Source organism: Xenopus tropicalis, chromosome 3, assembly GCF_000004195.4.
Source record: "Xenopus tropicalis strain Nigerian chromosome 3, UCB_Xtro_10.0, whole genome shotgun sequence".
Lineage (NCBI taxonomy): Eukaryota > Metazoa > Chordata > Amphibia > Anura > Pipidae > Xenopus > Xenopus tropicalis.
Genome location: NC_030679.2, coordinates 42,539,811 through 42,557,225, shown reverse-complemented (window position 1 = coordinate 42,557,225; position 17,415 = coordinate 42,539,811). Strand labels below are relative to the sequence as shown.

Here is a 17,415-nt window from a genome sequence, read left to right as displayed (position 1 = left end):
GATAGATAGATAGATAGATAGATAGATAGATAGATAGATAGCAAATACAAAATAGCTCACTAGTCAGTACTGTATTACTAGTCTTCTCTTACTTTCATCTTATCATTAGCAGTGGGTAGTAAAACTCGGAACAAAGGTTGGAATGCGTTTATATATTTAAAGCGCCATCCACAAATTAACCCTTTACGTGCAAGGCTTCCTTTCTCCCAAGTAAAGCACTGTATGTGAAGGGAAGGCTGATGAACATTTGGAGGCAACAAAAAATATAATTAAACGATTTTGCATTAAAAGACTCGCACCTGGAATGGAGATATTGGAAACTAGAGAAATCGTGTGAGACTGGTTAGTACGCATGTAGTTGTTAGTAACATTGTGTACATTATTAATATAACTTACTGAGGCTAAATAATTTTAAATAATGAATAAAACGTGTTTTGCCATTGATTAAACGTGTATAATGCGTGTCTTTAATGAAGTATCGATATGCTTGATGGGAAATGATACGTTTACCTAGAGGATTGCTATGAATAGACTAGCCTGCAATTACAGTGAGACACACACAAATACACACCTAATACACACATACAGTTATGATTTTCATGTTTCTGCCCCCCACTTAATGTTGAAACTCTACAGTAAGAACAATGCTTTAGGGTAGTGGGCTATTACAGATGAATTAATTGCTAGATTAAATGAGATAATAGTGACACATTAGTCTAATTGTTTCATGGAATGATTATGCAACAATTATGGGATATAATAATTGTGGGATAATTATAGAATGCATTAATCATGTGAAAACAGCAATTATTCTGCAGACTGTTTTGAGATAGGAGAGATTGTGCCTATGCAAGGAACATGGGCTGTGTGTTGGTATGAGGCTCTGCGGGATGGGCAGTGCATGGGATATCACTAAGGGATTAGTGCAATTATATTCATTTTATGCTTCAGTTGTTGGGTGATAGTGTGCATATATAGTGCAGCAGCAGCGTGGGAATGGGATGAATAACTGCAAAATATGTGTGTGTTGTTTATATAAACGTATATGTGGTGATTTCTATCTGTTATAATGCTCCCTTCATTTACAGAGTATGTATTTGAAGAGATAACTTTTACTGGGGGGGAGTGTTAACCCAGAAATAACATTTTGCCTTGTACATTTTAATGTTTGTAAATGCCATTGCTATTGATAGCAGAACCTGTTTGTTTTTTTGTGCTTTTTGCCTTTGCGGTTTTGATTATGTAGCAGAAGCCAGTTTATTAAGAGATCTGCATTGGCTGGAGCAGACCTGACTTCTGCTACATAGTTGTAGAATGGGATATGTTTCTTTTTGTGTTTGCGTACCCTATAATTATAAGGACATTCATTTACAGATATTTTGTATTATTTTCTGGATACAAGTACTTTTCTAGGATGGCCATTGACATCTTCAATAAACAATCTTAGCTGCCTAATAGGTCCTTGACCTCGGTGGCACAAAACAAGCACCTTTCACTGAGCTGAGGCATCACGTACTGAAACCCGGGATAATACTTAAAATGTTTTCATGTAGACACATGTAGACGTTGCAAAGAGAGAAGCCTTTAAAGCTTAGACTAGAAAGAAAAAAAATGGGTTATATGAGCTTCCTCTTCATATAATCAGACTTAATTACCCAAGTGACTTTTCAGTTTTCTTGTGATTACAGCCCTACAGGTATCAGTAATAACAGAGCACAGTTTGCAGTCTGTGTAATTAACTCCCTCTTTTTTTTTGTAACAAAAACAGTCCCGAAATCAGTGCCATAAAGAGATGCGCTGCAGCCAATCACAGCGGGCTTCCCGCAGCGTCACAGTGCTCGGGCGGATCCCGTTGGCTGTCAGAGGAGCTCCTTTCTGAACAGGAAAGAAAAAGTTGATTGGCTTTGCTGGAAGTGAATAGACTGAGCAGTCAGTTCACTGTGTTGGCAGTCTGCAGCTACTACAGAGCCGGTCTATAGTCATTCCAAGGGACTGCGGCAAGAAGGGGATTTGCTCCTGCACCCCTTTACCCATCGCGATGTCTTCTCCCAGGAAGATCAAGGAGGATTTAAGCTCCGATGAAGAGGGCCAAGTGCATCCGACGCTCTCCCCATCTGATGATCACAAGATCAAGGTCTCCAGCCTTCCTTTCAGCGTGGAAGCACTCATGGCTGATAAGAGGGTTCCCAAGGAGGCTCCCCATCTACGTGGTGTGGATGCGTCTGCGGCCGGTAGCACCCCAAGGCACCTTCACATGGGGATCAGGGACAGCCCAAGCCCCCCTGGGCTCACTAAAACATTTGAAACCTCATCGGTCAAGTCGGAAAACTCTGAAGATGGCACCACCTGGTCGAAGGACGGGGGCAGCTATTCCCCTCCACCAAGTAAGTCTTTATAACCCCCGACTAGGGGCATCATTAACTGTGATCGATAATAAATTATGTCTGCTGTTCGTGATCGCGAAAGCTGGTTTCATTGGGAGTAGTAAGGTCTAATCTGCCATGTACCCCAGACTGATCCACTAATGCGCACACTACTCTGTCTTTGTGGGTTAAAGTTTCCTACTACCGACTTTCCGAGACTTTTTATTTTTTAATTTTTGTTGCTGCCAGTGTCAGAGTATTCCTATGGAACGTAAATGCAAATTCAGCTAGTAACATATTATATAATAGATATTCTGAACGTATAGCTGTCAGTTCAGAGTCTTAAAATGTCACTCCTAAATCTTAAAATGTTATTTATTAAGGTGTATGTCTTTGCGTGTATACGTGTGGAAGTACAGTATGTGCCTGTCTGTCTTTCCTTACTGATTCCTTACATGTCCTTCATTCGTGTACCTTTGCTGCCCGATTCTGCCTTCACCACCAGTGTTAGATGGCATCTATTTAGTTTTCCCCTTGCCCTGGTCCCTAGGGGGTAGTTACTCCTGATCCATTGCGCGGTATGTCTGGCCTGTGCAAGCTTGTTTTGTGATATGATGAATCTGGGCAGAGGTGCCTGACTCAGGGCTGATCAACCAGTGCAAGTAGTAGTAGAGCTGCCTTTTCCCAGACACTTTCTTCATGGTGCAGTTATAGTGACATATCATTCCCTCTTCAAAGGAAGCAGATGGTCTTTATCGATTCTGTTTTTATCCGAGAGTAAACACGACTCTTGTGCTTACAGCGGAGCCATAACATTAGTGAGTACAGCGCTGCAGCAGATGAGTATCATGGGATCCGGATGTTTGTAGGAAGCTTCTTATGTTGTTCAGTTTGGGCGCTACAGTGCGCCAATGTCTGCGCTCTCCAAATCATCTCTGGCTGATATAAATGAATGAATGCTCTCTGGCATGTAGCTTTGTCTGGTTCTTGGGCCATAGGGCTGCTTCTTAAAAAAGAATGGTTTGTGTGGCAATAAATGTGTGTGACTCAGGATCACTGTGTCTGGTTGTTGCCGGTAGCCTGGCAGTTCTCCCGCTAGGTACTAATGATATTTACTACACAGGTAGTGTGGATAAACTCCGTAGAATCTGGGTAGCCATTATAGTAGTGATGGTTCTATGGAATAGCTTTCATTGGCAAAAGCTAATAGCTAATAACACTTTCCCAGCCTAATCAAGGGGATGCGGAGTTCTTCAAATCCCTATATCTTTATATTAAAACACAATTTTCTCTCTATTGTATGACTTTCCAATTTCACAAAATAAAAATAAACACAGAATAAAGTTTTTTTTCATATAAATATACATTAAGGAATTTTATATTTGTGTGTGTGTGTAATTTACAGTGTTCAAACCAATCAAGGCCATGTATGTGTATATAAACCATACAGAGAGTGAGAGGATGAGAGAAAATGCAGCATCTTGGGATTTACAGGTTGTGCCTAACTGCATGTGTTCCCAGCATGATTTGACAGATTTCAAACTATAAACTAGAGCCCAAGAATGAAGTTAAAGGGTTAAAACGATGTAGGGGAGAGCTGCTGTGGGGAATGAAAAGAAAGCCTTGTTTGTATTCCCATACCCACACACCTGTAGCATCCAAGCTGTGCAGCAGGGTTCCCTTCCTGACCTGGTTGCTCATTCTGGCTGCACCTTGATGTTCCCTAAGTGGGAGATGTAGAGACAGATATAGCTCTGCCGCTTGTTAATTTACTCATTTCTTCTCCTGGGATGTTTATTGTATCATTTCTGTATGTTGTGTGTTAAATTGTATGCAAGTACTGCAGACTGTGATGTTGTTTTAGGAATGTTCTATCTATCATCTATCTATCTATCTATCTATCTATCTATCTATCTATCTATCATCTATCTATATCTATCTATCTATCTATCTATCTATCTATCTATCTATCTATCTATCTATCTATCTATCTATTCATCTATCTATCTATCTTCTATCTATCTATCTTCTATCTATCTATCTATCTATCTATCTATCTATCTATCTCTATCTATCTATCTATCTATCTATCTATCTATCTATCTATCTATCTATCTATCATCTCTTGTTTAGCAATCATTTATGCCATATTTTGGCATGTTTAAAAAACATACATTTTAACACATTTCTTTTTTTAATGATCAGGAACGATGCTCCAGCCATATCACCAGACACGTATTATTAGTTTGCAAACAATGTATCATTGTAAAACGTTAAACTGCCTTTAACTAGCAACCAAGATTAAAAAGGCAAACTAATCTGATTAAGAGAATTAAATATAAGCATGTTAACCGAAACAATTTCAATGCACGTTAGACTTAAGTCACCAAAGAATGTAATTAAGTTAGACGTTTTCACAAAGAACTTTTGACAGTTAGAGAATAATTATATTAGTGGAATAATCTGGGAGCAAAAGGCATTTTTGTTCTCTTTATGAAAAATTATCGCAGATTTGGTTTATTTTATACTGTATCATTAGCACTGGTCAAATGTGACTCAAAAGTCCAGGGTTGAAATTATTACGGAGGGAACCCCTTATAAATTGTTCATGGATTTTATTACGATGGGATAGATAAATGCCACTGACACATCTCAGAGCGTTACATGGCACAATTTGGCTAAAACAATATAATTCTGCCTCAAAAGAATGTTGCGATATTACGTTTTAGCTTCATTGTGAGGTCTGATATAGAAAGCACTCGGGCTATCTTGCGTTCTTTAAAAAATCACAAAATTACATTAAAACATATTCAATAAGGTGACATTTATTCACAGCACTACGGGATTTTTTTTATTGCACATCATCCTGTTTTCCAAACACTACGCGCATCTTACATTGTTTGACTCCTATCTAAGTGTAATCAAATAGCTCAATATAGAATTGGCATCCCACTATCTGATGGAATGATGGCATCTTCAAAATCTAAAAGAAAAATAAAAAAAAACATAATTCATGTTTAGACACCCAGGGTTCCCATCTTTTACAGTGCTGATTATACCAAATGACACCAAACCAAATATTCACTATTTAAAACCAAATATTAACTTATTGTAAATTGCAGATAAATAGCGATATGTTTGTTAAAAATTCAAAAACGTCTCTGTTTAGCTACCTAGGAGATATATATATATATTTACTATATATTGGGAAGTCATTCCAGATGTGCTCTTTATTCCATTTACGTCAATATCTCAGACATTTGGGCTCCAGTTTCGGGCCGAGTAGAATATATGTATTCAGTAATGCCAAACATGTTTTGGACCACAAATTATATTTTATATCAATTATAGAGTGAAAGGGTAAGAAAACAAAGTACCTCTTTTTAAATTACACTACCTGACAACAATAAGGAGCTGTGCAACTTTACAATATTTTTATGGTAGTTGAATAAAAAAACACCCCGGATTAAAAAAAAAAAAATCCCCGTAGAGATTGATTCTAGTTTGAAAGTGAACTGGCTTGTTGGATTTATATAACAAATAAAATGTCATGGCCATAAATTATTGGATCATGGAAGATTTAGAAATATTTAAAAGATGTTTAATTGATTCATGTTTCAAAACATAATAACTTAACTACATGGAGGGCACATAAATAATTGGGGTGTAACATATTGTATCATTTTTATAGGACAAACTAAAATGATAACTAGTAATTGCATCTTGCTGTTATTACATATACAAATGATACATAGTTTATCCAAGGTAATTCCCATAATGTATGTTTGTGTCACTTAGTGTCTAACTTGTAATATAAGTCTTATCCATGTAGCATTATATGTTCATTTGGAAACTACTGCTTCACTAACATCAATCAGTAGCATAGTTACTAATTGGCAATATTTACCTCCATCCATGTAATCTTATATATATTCTGCTATAACCAGGGTTGGTCAGTCCCCCTGTACTACAGTATAATTAGTAATTCCTGGCCTTAGCAAACATTCTGTATTAAATATGGTACCAAAGAGATACCCATGATCATCTATCCTTCTGTGCTAAGATACAGTTAGTAGAATCTAAGATCAACTAGCTCTTTGTCCTGATATTTGGTTTCACAACTATATTAGTATAGAAGACTCACTCTTGCTGTCAAAACTGTACAGCGGGCAACAGAGATAAACTGTAAGTTTAACTAATAGGTCTAAGTACAGAGGGTTAATACTCCCCTATTTATACCTTTACCAAAGTAACCAAGGGAGTAATTAGTACAGAGGGGTAAACTATTTTGGTTATCTCTGCTGTTCTATACAATATACACTTCTAAATATTTTACTGGGTTGAAAATTACATACTACATATTTTACAGAAGAAGAGATTGCTGTTTGAATCTGGGTTTCACTTACTGCTATGTAACAGAATAAAGGGCTGACTGGTTTTGTGAATGATTACCTATGTTACAGATACAGGTCTGTGAACTGTATTATAACAAGTTATTTACAGGAACAGTGAGCCTGTTTAGTTTATTAAATGCAGAGCCAGGCCTTTATACGTTGTATAATGCTTTTGTGTTCAAACTACTTAGAATGTAAACTCTATGTGGCAGGGATATTCTTCCTTAGATCTGAGTGCAGTGGGTATTGTTCTGTGTAGTTCTGTCTGGTTTGCAAAAAACTTTCATTACCTGTACATCACCTGAAAGTGTCAATGGACTGTAGGCTATAGAAATTCTCATGGTAGGCAATGAGACGCATGACAACTGAGGGACCACATAATATTTACAGTAGTTCTAGTATCCAGGACTGCAGAATAAGCATGCATACCAAAGGGTTTCCTTGCCATTGCATTGAGCCTCCATGCTCAAACTGTTTAGAACCCATTGACTGGGAAAGGTATGTTCACCTACAACAGCCTGAGAAGGTTATGGAATTTTCTGCCAAGCAAGCAGTGCTATAATGATATATATCTGTTTGATGTATGTTTATATTGTTGCCTTTCTCTCAGTGTACATTATTGCTACCAGACTAAGTGCTGAAACTAAATCTGTGACCTGGCAGGCATCTATAATTGAGAATAGTTACTAAAACCAAGGGCCAAGGGACTCAGCTCTCTGTACTGGACTATCAGTAGTATAACCCAGGAACAGTCAGCCTCTCTGTAATTTAGTATAAATACTGTAACCCAGGAACAGTCACCCCCTGTGTACTGTAGCATAATTACTGTAATGCAGAAATAGTCAGCCCCTCTGCACTCTGTATAATTAATACATTGCAGGAACAGTCAGCCTTTCTGCATAATAGTATAGTTACTGTACATCAAGACCAATCAGACCCTCTGTTTTGCAGTATAGTTACTGTAACTGAAAGGCTAATTCTGACCACTTTACAGGAATATAGTTAGTGTCAGTCCAGAGAGAAAGCCCTGAGAGAGAAAGCCCAATGGCTGTTGGGTGATGATCCAGAATGATGTCAGTTTCAATATATTTGTATAAATGCAATCATTGCATCAATGATTTGGGGTATGGTGGCCGAGAGGTTAAAAAGATACATCTGTGGCACTGAAAAAGTAATTTATGTCAATTATCAGCAGCCTATTAGCAATTCCCAATATCTGTCAGCCGGGCCCAGACTAGCAATATGTGGATTTTGGCAAATACCAGTGGGGCTGCTATAAGACACCACAGACAGTCACTATTTATTGTTTGTGCTTTTTTGTACTTGAATTATTAGGGTCTATTTTAAGTTCCACTCCAGACCTTCTGCCAGCCCCCCATCCATCAATTAACTATTTGTACTGTAGTATATTGAATTATGCCTAGGACCTAGGATGTTCTTTAGCAGTGATATTTACATATATTTATGGCTGTGTAATTTTAATTATTTGCACTCTCTTTTTTTAGGACACCTGAGCCCATCCACCTGCACTTTGAGGAAGCACAAAACCAACAGAAAGCCCAGGACTCCCTTCACCACCTCCCAGTTGCTGGCCCTGGAGCGCAAGTTCCGCCAGAAACAATATCTCTCCATAGCAGAAAGAGCAGAGTTCTCCAGCTCCCTCAACCTCACAGAGACACAGGTTAAAATATGGTTCCAAAACAGAAGAGCCAAGGCCAAAAGACTCCAGGAAGCAGAAATAGAAAAGCTGAAAATGGCAGCAAAGCCCATACTACCTCCAGGCTTTAGTATACCTTTCCCCATCAACTCACCTATTCAGGCTGCATCGTTGTATGGATCATCTTATCAGTTTCACAGACCAGTCCTTCCCATCCCACCTGTAGGACTTTATGCTACACCTGTTGGATACAGCATGTATCACTTATCTTGAGGAGGATGACATAGAAAAGTTTACTGGGACCATGTCCAAAACTCAAAGTGCCTTGAGACCATCCATCATATCATGAGAATGGAAGAGCCCAGCCTCTCTTCTACGGGGTGTACTCTGGAGCTAATTGCACCCTTCCTCCAAAAACTTTAATTACAGCAGTTCTTTCGTGCAAACTGCAAATATACTGCATTGAACAGGTACCAAAAATCTTAGAGAAAGCCTTGTATTGGTGCATTGCTTCTCCACCCTCAGATCCTTGCCTTTAATGACAATGTTCAGGCCTAGTATTACGTATCAGCCTGTGCTGAAATGTGTGAGCTTCATTCAGCTGTACAGGACTTACTACTGCCTTTTAGGTAAAGCAAAATAAACCCAAAGACCTACGAGAAACACTTGATGTAAAAAAAAAAATGTAAATAGAAATAACAAGAAATAACCATTGAAGGGGTATAGGGTTTTGCACTTAGAGGTTATTGATCGGTTAGGTGCAGTAACTGAATTATCGAGGCTGGCTGATTCCGGTTCATGATAGCGGACAAGTAATGTATAAAATGGTGCGGTACTTGTGTCTTTAATATATCAATATCTGATGGCAATATCAATCAGACTTTCACTGTGCAGCATAAAGATCTAGCAAAACAGCAAGCATAAAGGAAGCATAAAGAGAAGGGAGACCTTACTACTGCTGAGGGGCCCAGGAGGTGTAGGGGGCCCAGTAGGGAGCTAAATGATGGCAGTTTCTTTTTATGTTTCTGGAAAATATAGTAAAACCTAAAATAATTTTACTGGTGGCCCAGTAACTTCTTATTACACCACTGCATCCAGACATGTATATTTACATATGCACCTATCTACAAGTTATTCTTGGGATTTCAGATGTGACTATTCAGAAAGGTTACCCTGGAATTAAAATATGATTGCCTATTCTCTGCCTTAAAAATGCTATTGTAGCTCATATGGGCCTGGGCTAATACTGTGCAGTAGAACTGCAATGTGACAGGGTTACACTTATACAAACTGACTACATATAGTTCTGACTATATACAGAACTGCTGGTTGTTTGTTCCAAATAAAACATAGAACATGTGCTCCTGGGTGCCTGGCATCACAGGGATCCCTTAAGGGGAAACATGTTGATTAAAGCACAAAGGATAAACTTGCTTCTTATTTTAAGTACATATTTCAGGAATTTCCAAACTGCAACTTTAAACTGCAACTCCCAGCGTTCCACTACCATCGGCTGGAATGTTTCAAGCGAGACAATTCTAAATTATATTGCATGTTCCCTTTTGATTTGGGGATCCTAGACTTCTATTCCACTGTCTCACATTTTCAGCTCTCCGACCAAATGTCATACGGCTTTACCAAGCAAATCTCTAGAGGTAAAATGTATGCAGTTTTGATACTTTTTCATTGAACCTAGTTTGGGAAAGAACATAGTGGGGGTTGTCTATTTTGTATAGAAGTAAAGTCCCGGTTCTAAGAGATTGCTTATTTGCCAGCAATGGCTCTCACTGATGAATCTTACTCAGGTGGGGGCAAGCTAACTGGAACGGAATTGGCACTGGCTGCAGGCAAACTATCATATGACCAAACAATATTATGTGTACACTGCCCAACACACTGAGACTGCAGGGGTGAGTAGCATTTATAGACAGAGCACTTAGCACTCAGTGAGCCCCATATACTTTAGCTGAAACCTATAGTCTAACCTATTTGTTGTATTTTTAGCATAAAGGAGCCATATGCTATTACAGGATAGAGTAACATGCTCAAACAATATGGGAGCATAGCTATATCACACAATTTGGAACACATTCTTTTTATAGCTATTAGACTGGCCGCCGGGTATAAAATGGCAGAATAAGTGCATCCTTAATAGAATGAGCCTTCTTATCAAGTGAGCAGCTATTTTATGTTTTATAATGCCAATAGCTGGTGCCTGTACTTGTTCTTCCCAGCAGATCACGCTGCATCAAACAGGGTCATTTTAGGTAACAAAATAGTTGCTATTGCTGCTCTGTCTCTGGCAAGGGCCTTTTTCTGGACTGTAATGTTTCCAAACAAAGTTGCAAATCTGAAAGTGAAAATTCTTCACTGTCTACATCACTACTCAATCTGTTTGTTTTTTTAATAGTGTTAACCCAAGTCCATGAAGGTCTGAAAGATTTGATCATATTTTCATTTTTAATTCTATAATTCTTTTTTTTTTTTAAAGGGTAACTGTCATTTTCAAAGTTAAAATATTAAATAATCTTTTCTACTGTGGTGGATTGTGGTCATGCTGATTAGTCACTTATGAAGTCTGTGTTGTTAAGAATGATAGTATTGTAAATGATTGTCTGCAATGATATCCTATTATGCAATGGTGTGTACAGAGGTCCCAGGGATGGGAAATATATAGTCTGGAGAGCTTATGCAACAGGATGTGTGTAATGCAAACTAACTGGAAACTCAAGTGCCTCATAGTTACATTTTTTGTAAAGCATAGAACAACAAAGCCAATGTTAACAATTTTTTTTTGTAGGAAATGAATTTATTCTCTTGAAGTCCACCATATTTTACTGCTGAGATCTGAACCACTTAAGGCCCTATCCATTCCTTCTGTAATTACCATCCCTTTGAAAGGGAAGCCTTGTAAAATGCTATATATTTTATTGAAGAGTTATAATTTCATATATCTCTTATTTGTAATTAAATTAAAACCATGTTACAGTTGTAATTTTGCCTTTGTTTTCTTGTATTATTTATATAGTAACCAAAGAAAAGAAAGAGTTGAATGAGCAACTGAATAAGTATGAATGCAGCAGTAATGTTACTTTAGTAACATTGTGCCTAATGATGTCTGCATTACTGTGACCAGCATTCTAAATCGCACATGGATATAGAGTTGTGCAGTTTTGTGTGTATAAATCAATATGATGTGAATTTTTGTGTAGTATAAAAATGATCATGCAATTGGTTTATTGATGAAGTTCTAACTTAGTATCCCGTTATCGGAGGTCATTTAAAGGGGAAGTAACCCCAAAATAAATATTTAAGAAAAGAAAAAAAGTAATTCTGATTTCGTTTTCAGGATACATTAATTAAAATGAGTTAGTGTTTTATGAGTTATCTGTAATTGTAATTGCTGTTGCTTTTCTCATGCCATGCAATTTCTGATTTGATATCATTTCTTTTATTGACAACAATATAGAAAAACACATCTGATTCCTGTCTCGGCAGGAAGATAGCTGACTACTACTACATTGTTTCAATAGTCAGAACCATTATGCACAAGTTGATTACGTTCAACTGCAGTTACATATACAAAATAACTTTTATAACCACACAATTTTTGTGTTTGCATGCCCTTCAGTACTAATGTATGCAGCGATAAAGGTGAGGTAACAACAAAGTTAGCTCTTTGTCCAGCAGCAGATGTGGGGTGTATATGTATTGTACACACGGGGAGTTTTGTGCACTTTGTGCGACAATAAGAATATCATACTTTTTACATCTATAAATGATTGTCTGTAGAGTGTTATATCCAAGATTAGAAGGGCCATTTCGTCAGGGAAAGAAAGAATAGTAGTAATGAAAACAAGATTGACTGTATGTTTCCCATTTGTTGCCTCAGAATGCGATTCTCATGTGGGAAGCGAGCGTGGGCGATTGTTGGTAAACTGACAAAATAAAGGAGTTTGCCGAAATCTCGCTAAAATCCCTCATGCTGTAAACATATTGTTTATATATTGCGGTTTTGTAGCTTTAACCACTCATCCAGTCCCTTTTCAATGTCTGGGATTCTGCTGAAAGTGCCATTTTCTCTTCTCTTAAATCGGGAACAGTTTTTGACACGATCAGAAACTTGATGTAATTAAACTAGTCAGTTCCTACACTGCCTGGTTATTTGCATCTTTAATGTAAATATATTACCCTGTAACTGTACAAGGTATTAAAGCCACGGTCCCGTTCTAAAAACGCAATCACCTTATACAAATATTTCTTCTAGTCAATAATGATAATGTTATAATCAGATCGGGCCGAAAGACTTTCAGTTTAACTAATACCGTACCACATTTAATTGTACTCCTATCAAGTTAATTGTCAGAAAGAAAAACAAGGTCAATTAACATAGATCATTATATAAATATATTTAATCTACGTTTATTTAGCTTGTTTTTCCTGACAATGAACGATATATTTTTGTACATGTTAAAAAAAAAAAAAAAAATATATATATATATATATATATATATATATATATATATATATAAAAGTTCTCAAAGCAGACAAAAAGAGATGATTGTATTTCACTGTATATTTTTATGAAATTCTGTTTTCGTTTTTTTATTTTTTTTACATGAGGACCATATTTTTTAGGGAGCCACCTTCCATTTATAAATTATTCAACAAATTTAGGTTGGTTAGCAATTGCGGTAATATATATATATATATATATATATATATATATATATATATTGTATCTACACACACACACACATATATACATTTGTATATATATATATATATTTATATATATATATATATATTTTATATACATTTGTATAAAACTCTGTGTGTACTGGCATTACTCCTGCAATATTTTAGTTTTTTGTTAGTGGTGTGCACCATTATGATCTCTCTCTCTCTCTCTCTCTCTCTCTCTCTCTCTCTCTCTCTCTCTCTCTCTCTCTCTCTCTCTCTCTCTCTCTCTATATTGTATCTACACATATACATGTATGCATATATATAGCATTATATTTTGCATTACTAGGTTAAATTTCACTTACTGCTTATGAAAAGGTATGGCATTTAAATTTGTCACTTAAAGGGGACAATTTAGCAAGAATACAATCTGTTTTGTCCTCCACCCAATGCTCAGTGTCAAGCCAAAAGGGTATAAATCTCAGGAGCAAGTCTTTACAAATTAGCATTTATTGGCACATAAGTCAACACCAGCGTTTTATGATGCATTTGGGGGCCATCAGCCCACCTTACCAATAGGAACCATTGTCTGACAGCGCAAGTGTTACAACCAGAGACAAGCTGAAGAGACATACCCGATCTGTTGTGTTTCCCAACAGATTTACGCCTTGATCTGTGAAAGTAAATAAAACTCAGCGCAATGAGCCCATTAGCGACATAGTACAAACAGCTCTAGAGGAGAATTAATTTCGTTGTATTTCATTTATTACTCTGAGGGTGTTGAGTGAGAAACAATGCAGACTGTGATGTCTTAATAAATTCATGGGAGGAACCAATGTTCCCTCAGAACTGGCTCCCAAGCCTATTTATTATAAAAGTCTTATGAAAAGTTTTAATTAAAACGTTCTCTTTGAGAAAGGACAGAGTCTGATGATCTAAGCTGGGGGTGAGAGACAGTCACAGAGATGAATCCACATCAAGGTTATATGAATTAAACAGGGATATTTAAATATATATAAATAAGGCGCACAAAACTCACATATTACATGCCGAATGTCGGTTTCAATTTTGAAGCAAATTATTTCTATACTGGACAGCACAGTCCTGTAATCTGAATTATAACTAACTCTTCCTTGTTTGTGTGTTTTTTCCTAAATGTGGATATGGATTGATCTTCTATTTTTATATTTTCTGCTTCTCTACTTCACACTTTTTTTTGGTAATCTTTCTAAGGTTATAAAGATGACAACAGATATATATTCAGTCTCACATAAACCTGGACCTGTTCCAGCCTTTAAAAGAATGGATGCGGGAAACGAATAGATCGGTACCCACAGAGGCAACAGTAGTAGCTATTCCAGAATCACAACTCCCCGACACTATATTGCCCATATTTATTCTTTTTGGAAATATAAGGACACTGGTGGCAATGTACTAATCACATTCACACATGAAATTATATTTTACTTAGGGTCTGACTAAGGATTTACCCTGTAATAGGGATAATCAAATTGGGTCATTTAGTATTATATTACTGCTTGAAGGAGCCGGACTCAGGCAATGTCCAGTTACAGGCAAAGTGTAAGTGCAGATTGCATGGATGCAGGAGAATGCCAAGCTGTGGTTAGTACATGATATATACAGTAAATACCAGCAGGGTAGGGCAAACTCCTGTATTCTACGTGCCTACTTGAATAGGTGCCATGTATTAGGCAAATTCTGCATTTCTAATGGCACAATAACAAAGGATAACATTCTGATGTGGGCTATCATTCTATTCCTATCCCAACTTGTCAATAATACAAGGCTGAAGAATTCTGTAATTAATAGGGTCGCCAAAGTGAGGGTTTAAGTTAAATCCCCAGTGATAGTCTCTTTTGTATATGGAAAAAACAATGAGTGCAGGAATATTTCACTTTTTATAAAGTTTTATGGGGACAGACATGTAATTTTCATCCTGAGGAAATTCATCATCACGTGATGAAGTTTGGGTTGTTGAGATTCTGACTTAGCGCTTGTCATTGTAAATATCTGAGCGCTGCCTGGGGGAAGGGGTTAATGGAACACGAATAATTCCAATGTACAATGTACGTGACCCATCTCAATAATGGCTTATAGCAGATCGTAGTACTGGCACTGATGTGCACCCAGAACGCTACCTAAGAATATTTCTATATAGATTACTAGTCCAGGTTTAGAAACTGAACCTACAGTACATCCCAGTTTCAAATTAATTTACAAGGTATAAGGGAAAGTAATGCAGCTCAGTGTATACGATTCCCTCCCCCATAGGGATAGGAAGCAGCTACATGTAGCAGGGTGAGTCCCTAGCAGCTCAGTGCGCCCAAATGGGCAGTGCCCCCCGGTACTTGGGGTTATTCCCTCCCAGCTCTGCTACAGAAACTTATGTGCCTGGGCTGTGGGAATGGGACTCACATTAAACACTGTTTCCCCTGTGCGCCTGTCTTCTGTCCCTTGGCTTTCATCCAAATGTTTTTCTTGTTACTTGAGTAGTTTTGTTTCTCATTTTCACCACAAGAAACAACAAACAGATCTGAATGAAGTGCTTCACATAGCAAGCTGCGAGCTGCTCTTTAGCCGGCCCTCCTAGACTAGTCTGCTGCTAAAGCTGGGATGCCTGGGAAAGGAAGGGTTATATATGGGATATGTATAGGGAAGGAAGGGTTAGTGGGTATGTATGGGATATGTATAGGGAAGGCAGGGTTAGTGGGTATGTATGGGATATGTATAGGGAAGGAAGGGTTAGTGGGTATGTATGGGATATGTATAGGGAAGGCAGGGTGAGTGGGTGCGTATGGGATATGTATAGGGAAGGCAGGGTTAGTGGGTATGTATGGGATATGTATAGGGAAGGCAGGGTTAGTGGGTATGTATGGGATATGTATAGGGAAGGCAGGGTTAGTGGGTATGTATGGGATATGTATAGGGAAGGCAGGGTTAGTGGGTGTGTATGGGATATGTATAGGGAAGGCAGGGTTAGTGGGTATGTATGGGATATGTATAGGGAAGGCAGGGTTAGTGGGTGTGTATGGGATATGTATAGGGAAGGCAGGGTTAGTGGGTATGTATGGGATATGTATAGGGAAGGCAGGGTTAGTGGGTATGTATGGGATATGTATAGGGAAGGCAGGGTTAGTGGGTGTGTATGGGATATGTATAGGGAAGGCAGGGTTAGTGGGTGTGTATGGGATATGTATAGGGAAGGCAGGGTTAGTGGGTATGTATGGGATATGTATAGGGAAGGCAGGGTTAGTGGGTATGTATGGGATATGTATAGGGAAGGCAGGGTGAGTGGGTGCGTATGGGATATGTATAGGGAAGGCAGGGTTAGTGGATATGTATGGAATATGTATAGGGAAGGCAGGGTTAGTGGGTATGTATGGGATATGTATAGGGAAGGAAGGGTTAGTGGGTATGTATGGAATATGTATAGGGAAGGCAGGGTTAGTGGGTATGTATGGGATATGTATAGGGAAGGCAGAGTTAGTGGGTGTGTATGGGATATGTATAGGGAAGGCAGAGTTAGTGGGTGTGTATGGGATATGTATAGGGAAGGCAGGGTTAGTGGGTATGTATGGGATATGTATAGGGAAGGCAAGGTTAGTGGGTATGTATGGAATATGTATAGGGAAGGCAGAGTTAGTGGGTGTGTATGGGATATGTATAGGGAAGGCAGGGTTAGTGGGTGTGTATGGGATATGTATAGGGAAGGCAGGGTTAGTGGGTGTGTATGGGATATGTATAGGGAAGGCAGAGTAAGTTGGTATGTATGGGACATGTTTGGGTAAGGGCAGGTTAGCTGGCATGTATGGAACTGTGGTGCTGGGGTCAGTCTGAAGGGCAGTTAGATTGGGAATTCGGTAAAATTGCAATTTGCTCTGCTAGAAAGATATGAAAGAACAGTTGGCTTGAGATTTGGGTAGGTAAATATGTATTTCCATCTATTACTGAATGATACATCAATACTTTTATATAACTGTACCCAAAGTTAGGACATACAGTGGGGGCCCTTACTATAGACTGGACCTTGAAATGAAAATAATTGACTGCAGCTGCCTTACACATACAGCCATGGGCCAGGTTTTATATACATTCAAAACTCACAGACTAAAGCAGTACTACACCTCATGTACTCCATAGTCACCTTACATGCACCCAAGTCACCATGCCAAACTGCACCCAGAGGCCTCTATATAGATGCCTCTCAACCTGTTGTAGGTACAGCTGCCTGTTTCCTAAATGCTTCCATACCTGCACCGGTTCAAGCAGCTTATGGGCCAGGCCTGCTTCTGCAAAT

At 38.2% G+C, this 17,415-nt stretch overlaps 1 protein-coding gene across 1 annotated transcript; it reads left to right on the top strand.

Annotated features, from left to right (window-relative positions):
- Window positions 1–1,866: 1,866 nt before the first annotated feature.
- On the top strand, window positions 1,867–11,409 carry msx2 (msh homeobox 2). The gene is made up of 2 exons (XM_002936703.5): window positions 1,867–2,384; window positions 8,263–11,409. The coding sequence occupies exons 1-2, from the start codon at window positions 2,039–2,041 to the stop codon at window positions 8,685–8,687; spliced, it is 771 nt and encodes a 256-aa protein (XP_002936749.1). The 5' UTR covers window positions 1,867–2,038; the 3' UTR covers window positions 8,688–11,409.
- The last annotated feature ends 6,006 nt before the right edge of the window (window positions 11,410–17,415 follow it).

Coding starts and splice junctions, on each gene's coding strand:
- msx2 (XM_002936703.5), top strand. CDS start 2,039: ATGTCTTCTCCCAGGAAGATCAAGGAGGATTTAAGCTCCGATGAAGAG. Junction 2,385..8,262: donor CAGCTATTCCCCTCCACCAA/GTAAGTCTTTAT, acceptor CTCTTTTTTTAG/GACACCTGAGCCCATCCACC.